Raw genomic sequence first — 10,334 nt, 5'->3', positions numbered from 1 at the left:
GGGGGGCTTGAGTTCTCTCTCCTCTGTTGTAACCCCTAGTGTTGCCAGGGTCAGCAGCTTCTGTCTGCAGGGCGTCTTGTCCTGAGTGGGATGCAGAGACTGGGACAGGAAGCGCGGGGTCATGTGAGGTCAGAAGTCTTTGTTCCTGGTGGGAGGGACTCTATCCCGAAGTGGGAGAGGACTGAGGTGCCCCAGCTCAGGCCAGGGATGCTGGACACTGGTCAGCAAAGAGAGGCAAGCTGGGAACAGCTAGTGCTGCTGGACACTCTCCAGTAATTTCTGTGAGCCCTTGACAGGGCTGGGCCTTCTAAGCACATTTCTCTCACCCTCCACGATTTCTAAACTTCTTCATTGTAGTGCGTGGAACTGTGTCCCCAGAAAGATATGGTCAAGTCCTAACCCCTGGTACCTGTGAATGTGACTTTACTTGACAAGGTCTTTGCCGACGTAATCAAGTTAAAAGGAGATTATCCCGAATTAGGCTGGGCCCTAAATCCAAAGGCTGTTATGCTGATAAGAAGGCCAGGTGAAGACACAGATACAGACACACGTGAAGGGAAGAAGGCCACGTGACTGGAGTGATGTGTGTGCCCGCCAAGGAACGCCAAGGCTCGCCGGCAACCAGCCGAAATTAGGACAACGCAAGGGCGAATTCTCTCCTAGAGCCTTTGTGGGGAGCACGGCCCTGCTGGCACCTTGCTTTTGAACTTCCAGCCTCCAGATCTGAGCGCGGATAAATTTCTGTTGTTTATACCACGTTCGTGGTGCTTTCTTACAGCAGCCCAGGAACCAAATCACATTTGTGGTCCTCAGCTCCCCTGCCCCCACTCCAGTCCCTCCACCCTTAGCAGATAGCCTTGTATTTGCTATTTTACAAAGAAAATGGAAGTCCTCAGCCAGAAACCCAGACCCCTTGGCTGTGCCACCCTCTCCTCTTCCCTCCTTCCAGGCCCGGTCCCTCTGCCTGCGCTCCCGCGTCTCAAGAGCCTTAGCCTGCCAACCACCTTTCCTCTTTCCTAGAGCTTTGATTTTCTCTCTCCCCTTTCCATGTTCAAACTCTCCTTCATTCCCCTGCGGCGGCTGTCCTAACGCATTCTTCCCCTTCGAAGCTGGACTCTCTTGAGCCTTCGTCTCTTCGTTTCCCACTCACTCTTCCCTTTTGCTGCATCTGCTACAATTGCTATGCCAACACCTTCCTTATTATGGTCACGGGCGGGGGGAGGAGGGAGGACTTCCATGCTGCTAAAGCCAATGGGTATTTTCGGTCATCCCCTTACTTGACCTTTGGTCAGGGTCACCCACTGTGAACTACCATCTCCTTCCCTTCACTCCAGTGACTCGACCTTCTCCTGGGCTTCCTCCCCTGTCTGTGTGGCTCCTGCCCCGGCTCCTCCTGGCTCAGTGCCATCGCCCCAGCCATGTCACGCTGTGGCCCCACGGCTCATTTTCAGGCTCTCTTCACCTACTAGACTGTTCTCTTTTCTCGACGGTCTCATGCCCTTGTAAGCGGATCTGGACCTCTCCTCTCAGCTCCACTTCTGTACATCTAAATACACACTTGACATTGCCACTTGGACGTCTCAGAGTCACCCAGACCCAAGTCCAAAACAAAGTTCATGATCTTAACCTCGAAGATCGAGCTCTCCACCCTTCCCTCTCCTTGTGAATGGTACTACGGTCCATCCAAACATAAAGGCCGGAAACTCAGGAGATCTTTGACCTCTTCTTCCTCCTCCTCCACATCCATCAGCATACCTTGTGGATTTTGCCTCCTACAATCTCAAGTCCGTATTCTTCTATGAACTCACCTCTACCATCCTTGTCCAAGAATTATCGTTCTCGCTTGGACTCCAAGAGTTCAGGCATCAGCTCTTGTTTCTTTCTAAGTCATTCCCCTTATCATAGCCAAAATAATGATTTCCAGTTGCAGATATGTCACTCCTCACCCCTTTCTCTTCTCCACTCTCACCTCACCCCACATCCCCAACTTGAAACCTTAAAATGACTTCCCTAAATTCTTAAGGTAAAGCAAAAACCTTTAAAATGGGTTGTTAGGGTCTGCATGACCTGGTTGCTATCAGGATCTCCAGCCTCCCCTCCACATTCTTCCTCGCTCTGTGCTCCAGCCACTTTGGTTTTATTTTGGTCTTCTACATGTATTCCAATTCTTCCTGCCTCAGGACCTTTGCACATCCCTGCTCCCCATTGCCTGATTTTCAGTCTACATAATAATGGCCTACACAGCTTTCAGATGGTGGCTCAATCTCATGTTTATGCGGAAACCGAAGACCCTTCCTAAGTGTTCTCCTTCAGGGAACTTTGCCCAGTGACAAGCTTACATTTACGTTCTTTTGATTACTGTCTGTCTCCTCCAAACCTTCAAGGTCTATGAGGTCTGAGACTCACCCAAGAACCAGCACAATGCTAGGCACAGAGTAGCCACTTAGTAAATATTTGTTGAATGACTAAATAAAAGAAAGAAGGTACTGTGTTGGAGTCTGGGACACAAAGATGAATGAGGCATAGAACTTCCCAGAAAGCTCACAGATTGGGGGAGGGAGGGTACAAGCAGATGAGAGGATGATTAAATAGACTCAGGGTGTAATGGGGTGATGAGCACAGAGCAGAGGAGCAGGCCAGAGGAGACGGAGCTGCCTGGGCCCGGCTCACCACCCCCGGATGGAGCTTAATCCAGCTGTCTGTTGGCTGATCTCAGCCCTCAAGGATCCTAGTCCTGTGATGTTACTGCTATGCAGCCACCACTGTATCCCAGCCACGGCCATGCCACCCCACACTGCCACGGATCCTACAGGGCACTGTCCTCAGGAGCTGGGCACACTTGAGGCCTGTTCAGGGTGCAGTGTCGTTAAACCGCCCTGGTTACAATTTGAGCATCATGAGGAGCGCTTCAGTCGGAAGAGTTCCATGCCTCTGGACGGTGACCTCATCATATCCTCAGACCAACCCGGGGAGGAAGCAGAGGGTGATGACTTCTCTCCCCACTCTACAGGTGGGGAGACTGAGGTCAGTGGAGATCACTGGACTTGGCCAAGGAGTGAGAACAGTTTGGGAACAGAGCTGGGAGCGAACCCAAGGCCCGCTCTCCAGGATCTCCAGGCACACCAGCTGGCAGAGGAGAACTCCTCAGGCCGAGGACGAGCTGCAGCAGGAATGTGCAGGCTTGTTTACTTTGGTGCAGAAGGACATTTCATCACCTCTTGGAACCACAGAATGCTAACGCAGACGGGCCCTCAGAGATCATCTGATTCAACACCCTTGTTTTAGGAAGGAGGAAACTGAGGCCAGAGCATTGAATCTCCTTTGTCCTCCCTTTCCTTTCCCTGCCCTACTAATAGTGAGTGGTAGGGCAGAGACTGCTAGCTGTCTCCCCAGATCCCTTTTCCCCTTCTTTGCGTCTATGGCTACACTGTATTTCCCAGACTCCCTTGCAGTTTGGGGAGCCATGTGACAAATGTTCTCTCCAGTGGAATGTGAGAGAAAGGGAAGCATGCCACATTCAGGCTGGGCCCTTTCAAACCTCCTATGCTCATATCCCCATGTTCTTTTCACTTCTGGCCAATTGTGAAGTCAATTCCAAGGGCAACTTCGGAAACCATACGTTAGAGAAAGGCAAAGCTGCCATAGTGTGGCTCCCGGGAATGCTGTGTGGAGAAGAGCCACGTGCTGCGTGAGTGCCTATTGCTGCTAAGAGAACCAGAAGAATAAACCTCAATCACGTGAAGCTGCGGCATTGGGGGGGGGGTGGCGATTTAGTTCTGCAGTCTGGGCTAACTCTAATGTAGCTCACATAAGCAGCTGGGAAAGCCCTGGAAAAGCTCTGACTACGTGCAGTATTGGGGGGTGGAGACGCCAGGCTGACTGCAGACTTTGCTGTCAACCACTTTGGAGGGTCCCCACTCCTGCCTGACTCCTGGCTCTCTCAGTCTGGGAACGTGGTCTGAGCTGGCTCCCCAACAGTTTCATTTTAGGTCAGTAGATTCCCAGGGCTGGGAGGGATCTTCGATGTCATCCGATTTATCCCCTGGCTCCAGACAGGGCCTCTTCCAAGCCATCCAAGGTGACCAAAAGTCATGTTTAGATTTTCATATCCCTGGGAAGGAAACACCACAAATATCCTTAAACACCTGTTTCATACCTTTTTGCTACGGTGTCAGAAGGTCTTTACTGAACCCTAAAACACCAGAGCCAGAGCACCCCTTAGCAATCATCTCAGACAATCTTTGTTTTACAGATGAGGAGACTGAGGCTGGGACCACAGAGTTAAACAGCAGTCAAGTCAGGACAAGAAGCTAGGGCTCGAAGGCCAAGCTGACTACTCTTTCTAAGGTTCTGTCGGCCTCCAACTCTCTCTTGCTGTTTTCTTCTGTCCTAGAAGGCGATGAAAAAGTGCCCGGGTCCATCTCACTGTGATAAAACCTTCCATGTTCTGCGTCTCCCCTCATCATCCCCGGGTTAAGCCCTTTCCACCTGATGTGAGCTTGGCTATTTCTCTTAGAAGGCAAAGAGAAGATTAGGGAGAGATGAATCTGTGCTGCCTAAAAGGGAGGGACGTGTCCCAGGTGCACATTTGCGCGTTTGGCCTTGGTAGTGAATGCAGACTCTAGTGGGATCTCTGAATCCACGTGAGAAGCCCGTAAGGGCCATTAAACCCTTGAATGTCACCGGTTGCCTGGGAGGGCAACCTGTGCTCTGTGAAGAGTACTCTGAGGAAGGGAGGGAGTGGCGCTGACCAGAACCTCTGAGCGCAGCATCTTGGCCTGTTGGGGCTTGTCTGGCTGCGTCTGGGCAGCTGGGCAGTGCTGCCTGTTAATATGAGCAGGATCCCGAGAAGTTGAGATGGGGCCACGAGAGCAAACCAAGTTACTTACAGGGGGATCATTTTATGATACTTTCTTGGAAAGACCTGAAAATTCCACGTGAGAGCCCTGGCAAGTTGGGTTTGTTTTGTGGTTCTTTACAAACAAAATAAAATAAACCCAAATCGTTACTCCCCACTCCTCTGTTTAAGGTGAGGCTGTTTATACACAGCATCCTTTATGTTTTCTGCCAAGTGACTCACTTGGACTGAATCATTACAAAGTGGGCCTAGGTCCATCTGCAGCTGCCCTGGACATCATGATCTGCTCATTGCCCTGGAGGTGGGGGTCATGGAGCTCTGGAGACAGCAGAGAGGAGTGGAGAAATGGGGTGGGGTGGGGAGTCAGGCCTGAAAGGGAAGTCCATACTCATAGTTTCTGAGCATCTGGTGGTCAGACAGGAGTCCCCGATAAACTGACAAGATTTTCCGAAGAACTCCAGTATTCATTTCAGTTGAGACATCGTCTAGCTTGTTGCAAATTCTGAGTTGTGGGACCAGAATTAATGCCACACAGTCATTCACAGGTAAATTTCTTAATCTTTGGGGGTAGCTTCAGAATTTTGAGCAAATTATTTTCCCATTTTGAGCCCTTCTTTCTTCAACCTAGAAATAAAGAGCCTCACAGTCCCTAAAAGTTAGACATTTTATCCTTTATTTGCTGGGAAGGAGAGAGATATGGGTACAAATGAAACTTTATTTGCCAGGAAATTTTGTTTTCACTAAATCTTTGAATCTCTCCCCTGAAACTTTTCATTTAAAATCCAGTGATCTCTGTGTGTCTTTTTGCTTAATTTTTGATCTGCAGCCTTTTTTCTGATTATGAGTTTGCCTAGCCATGCCCGAATTCACAGTTTTCTTTTCCCTGTGGCCTATTTGGTTGTCCTGGAGGTGACATTTCTGCAGAACTCTTGGTGTGAGCCAAAAGCAGTGGTCCAATAGGGATGGAGTCCAGGCTTGAGAAGGCTCTGGAAAATAGGGTGACTCCCGCGTTGGCCACAGGGTTAGGTGTTAGGCTTGGCAGCAGTGAACCCAGCACTGGCCCTGGGGCCTGGAGGAGGAGTGGTGGTGGCAAGGGAGGGGGCAGTTCAAATTAGCAAGGGGCAGTGGGGAGCGGTGGGGAGAGGGGGAACAGGTTCCACTTCTCTCACATATCAAAGCACTTTGTACAATCTAGTTAGTGCTAGTTAGTGCTAACCACATCACCCGGTACCCGCTTTTCATCCCTTTACTTTGCATTTAAGGAGTGGGGAAATTCTGGTTCCCGATTGGGAGGACTCGGTTTTTCTGATTTTTCTCCCAAAGGCATAGCAACCCTAATGGGGGTGGGGAGGGCGTGTGTGTGTGTGTGTGTGTGTGTGTGTGTGTGTGTGTGTGACCAAAGTTGGCCGGCTGTGTGGACCTCACCCCGCGGTCCCCTGCCGGCCCCCGCCCCCTTCCTGCCCTCTCCCCGCCCCCGGGCCCGGCCGCGCTCGGCCGGTGATGTCAACCCGAGGAGGAGCAGCCCGCCCGCCCGCGGCCCGCCCGGGCTAATTAGCATGTAGCGGCGCCGGGGCCGCCTCCGCCTCCGCCGCGCCCGCCCGGCCCCGGCCGCCCTCCCGCGGCTCCCCACAACTTTTGAGGCGGGGACTGCGCTCGCAGCCTCACTTCGCTCACTTCCCCGGCCCCGCGCGGCGCCCGCCGCCCGCTTCCCTCGCACCCGCGGCCGCCCCGCGCCCGCCCCGCGCGCCGGGCATGTGAGCGCGGGCGGGCGCCGCCACCATGGCCTCGCCGCCGCTCCCGCGCCCGCTGCTGCTGCTGCCGCCGCTGCTGCTGCTGCTGCTGCCGCCGCCGGCCGCCCCGGGATGCGGGGCCCGCCGTCCTCTCCGGCCCGCCGCGCGGAGCGGGCGCCTCGCAGAAGCGGGGCTGGCGCGGCCGCCGGAGCCCGGCCCCGAGCGCGAGCGCCGCCGCCGCCGCCCACGCCGCCCCGGGAGCGCCGCGGGCCGCGCCCCCCGGCCCCAGCCGCACGGCCCCCGGGCCGGCCGCCGCCACACGCCGGGGACCCTCGCGCCGGGCCCCCCGAGGCGGGAGCGCGGGTGAGTGAGAGCCGCGGCCGGGCGCCGAGGAGCCTCGGGCTGGGGGCGTAGGCGCGCTTCGGGGCCGCATCCCCCGCCCTAGGCCCCTCTGCGAGCTGCGTCCCGGCCAGGGGCCCCCAGCTGACCCGGGTCGCGGGGGACCCGGGGGGGGGGCGCGTGGGAGGGCGGCGAGCGGGAGAGTGTTTGTCCCAGACGCTTTCGCTGGTGGCGGGACTGGGGGTGTGACCGTCCTGTTCTCCCCCACCCCTTGGAAGAAAACTTGTCTTGCGTGGTGTACCCTGGACCTCTCCCCGACACCTCCCTTTGAAAAAAAAGAAAAGAACCCCCACCCCCCGCAAACCTTCCAAAAGCGCTTCTCCCACCTCAGCGGTGATACATCTTCCCGTCAATTCCCCAATTACATTCTTTTCCTGTAGATACAGAAATGGCCTCTCCACGTACAGAGCCTAACTTTCAAACATAAATAACTGATTTTTAAGGGTTCTAGCCTTGAGGATATTGTAAAGGACAAAGGATGTAGTTGGAAACACAACGCTCTGCTGGTTCACTCTAAAAGCAGAGGAGGGACTGGGGCAACGGTGTGGAGGTGGGGGGTTGCGAGGGCAAACCCCTGCAAGGCAAAGGGTGACACTGGACTGCCCCTGAGCCTTTCCTCCCCCCACCCCTTTCCTTTCCTGATGGGCTGCTGCTCCATGCAGAGCCACTGCCTGTCCTGCTCAGAAAGGGACCTGCCCCTTCTCCTCTGGACCTTTTTATGCAGTTCCTTCTTTAGATCTGGAAGAAATGCTTAAGATCCAGTGAAATTCCAAACCTAATACCATTGTGACCTTGGGAGTGTCACCTCTTTGATCTCAGTTTCTCCATCTGTGAAATGGAAGTAATGATCCCTGTTCCCCCTAGCCTCCTAGTGATGGCATGACAAAATGAAAGTAAAAATAAATGAAAAGTGCTTTGAACAGTCAGCAGTGTGGTGGTGTTAGCCACTGCCTTCCTGTGAGTGACACAGGGCATATGCTCTCTTGCGGGGTTATTCTGGAAAAGCATGGTTGCTGGCAACACTAGGTATTGATTCGAAGTTTAGGTGAAAGTTGAGAAGATTTCATCTTTCTAACTGGCACTTCATTTAAGTTTCTCATATTACACACACTATCCCGTATAGGAATTAGCTTGCTTCATTGAACCTAGGGATGCTTCCTCTAATTAAATAAGAAAAAAGTTTTTTAAAAAATGGTCAGACCCCCAGTAAAAACTCAACTCCATATTCAGTAGTACTCCCATCATTGCAGAATGCTTTGTCCTTGTGAATTTCTAAGCCACTAGCCCAAGACTGAGAAACTGAGGAACAGTAAGGGAAGGGAGGGGAGAAAGAAGCTTTAAAAGACCTACCAGAGACATACTCACTGTGACTCTGATTTCAGATGCCTTACTACATACATTGTTTTAAGTTCCATGGGAGGGAATCAACATAAAAGAGAACATTCCCTGGCTTTCTCATACTAGAAAAGTAACTAAGGGACACTGTAGTATTTTGTGAGTTTTCTAAATGGAGAGGGAGTGCAGGGGATTGAGGCCCTTTCAGAGGAGACACCCAAGAACTGAAGGCAGGTTTCTCTGGTTGGTGGTCAGGTGTTCTTAGCTGTGGGGCCCCATCTTATTAGGGATGGGTGGGAGGGATGCTTGTTTGCGGGGACACTGGCTGGATAAGGCTTGCACACAAGTCTCCTTCCTTTTCACAGCTGGGCATCCCCACACATCACAGTAAGCTGGGTCTTACTGGGAGAGGGACAGTGGAGGGAACTGGCTCAGGGGACTCAGCAGGTGAGAATTGGGACTGATCTCGTTTGCTAGTCAGGGACACCCCCCTGCCCTAAGTGACCACACTTCTTCGTAGATGTGGTAGGTAACTCTGCTAGTCTTGCCTTTGCAACCTTCCCAGTTTGATGCATTTTGGGAGCTGAGAGCAATGGAGGCTTCAGGTGCATGAGGCTTTGGAGGAATGCACGTGGGAGTCCCCCGAGCAGGTGGCAGGAGCCAGGGTAGTCCAAAACTTCTCCTACCTAAGCAGGTCTCTCCTGGCACCCCCACAAAGCCCACCCAAGTCATGCCAGCTCTTCAATTGACCTAAGGCTGGATCTCAGGTGGGATGTTAGAAAGGTGAGATGAAGGAGGAAACTGATTACCTGTTGAAAACTGCTAGAAGCTGCTACCATGGCTGAGGATCCAAGCATGACCTGTGTTTGGTTTCTGATGGTGGTTCAAACAATGTCACTTAGAGGGGAAAAGACAATGAACAAGAAAGCCAGTAGTAAGTGATTTCCGTGAGTCTGAGGTTCCTAATAAACTCTCAGGCTTTTCTTTGGACCGTTTTTGATTGGCCACCATGTCTCACAAAGTAGAATCAGTTATTTCCTGAGGCAGCCAGTTCTCAACACTGAAAGAGCCTCCAGAGGCCCTCTGGTCCACACTGTGTCCCATGAGGATATCTGCCCTCTCAGCACCTGTGACAGATGGCTGTCCAGGCTCTGTATTCATGTCTTTGTGTTTGGGGAGGTGCTCGCTCCTGCTGGTAATGAGCCCTGAGTCTTAGAAATAATGTGCTTTACTTGGTTGTTGGGGAAACTGCCTGTAGCCCCTCCTGCGGTGGGCATACTGGTGGTCAGTGCCTGGCACTCATGGCTTGGGCTTCTCGATACATGGGTGTCAACCCCGGGGACCAGAGATGTCCTTTTCTTCCTACGGGCCATTCTTGCCTTTTTCCTCTCGGCAGAGTTCAGGACTCTGACCGCTGAGTGAGCTTACTGGTGTTCCATCTGGGGGGTGTTTGCCTGCATTGGGCTGCAAGTCCCCCATTTGTGGACCCACCTATCACCCTGCTGGCTGTTCAGATGAAGTTCGTTGCTGGTGTTTGAACCGGTGGAGATTGAGAAGATGCTAAGTCCCAGAGATTTTCTTTTTCTTTGTGTGTGTGTGTGTGTGTGTGTGTGTGTGTGTGTGTGTGTTTGAACAACTTAGGGCTTCTAAGCCGCAGTTCTGAGTGCTACGTTTATATGCCTTGATTTTTGTGCTCCATGGACCATGCTTTAATTGTGAGATCTGCAGATGAAAGAGGAAGAAAAAGGCTAAGTCTTAATGAAAGGCAATGCAGAAGGAAAGAACTTTCCCACCCAAAGGGGAAATGACGCTGAGTAGCTGAGCAGCCAGCCCAAGGAATAATAATCTTAGAAAAATGCAGCTCCCTAGAGCAAAGGAAAGCGCTGTGAGCCCAGCCCCTCCTGGACCGCTACATAGCTGTCTCCTGAAGTGCTGTAACTTTTCAGGCCAACTAGCTGGAGCTGCTGGGAGAAGTGCCGCGAAGCCCCAGGCTGGGCAGGAGGCGGCTGCAT

General features: G+C 52.8%; 1 protein-coding gene across 1 annotated transcript in view; it reads left to right on the top strand.

The window, feature by feature from the left end:
* The first annotated feature begins 6,720 nt into the window (after window positions 1-6,720).
* The window catches only part of HEG1 (heart development protein with EGF like domains 1), an 80,973-nt gene continuing 77,359 nt past the window's right edge, over window positions 6,721-10,334 (top strand). The window contains 1 exon segment of the mRNA XM_040621727.1: window positions 6,721-6,955. Within this exon segment, the coding sequence (XP_040477661.1) occupies window positions 6,721-6,955 (235 nt within the window).

Source organism: Ursus maritimus, unplaced genomic scaffold (genome assembly GCF_017311325.1).
Source record: "Ursus maritimus isolate PB19 unplaced genomic scaffold, ASM1731132v1 scaffold_4, whole genome shotgun sequence".
Taxonomy (NCBI): Eukaryota; Metazoa; Chordata; class Mammalia; order Carnivora; family Ursidae; genus Ursus; species Ursus maritimus.
The sequence above is the reverse complement of the archived record's forward strand: the minus strand, read 5'-3'. Positions and strand labels throughout refer to the sequence as shown.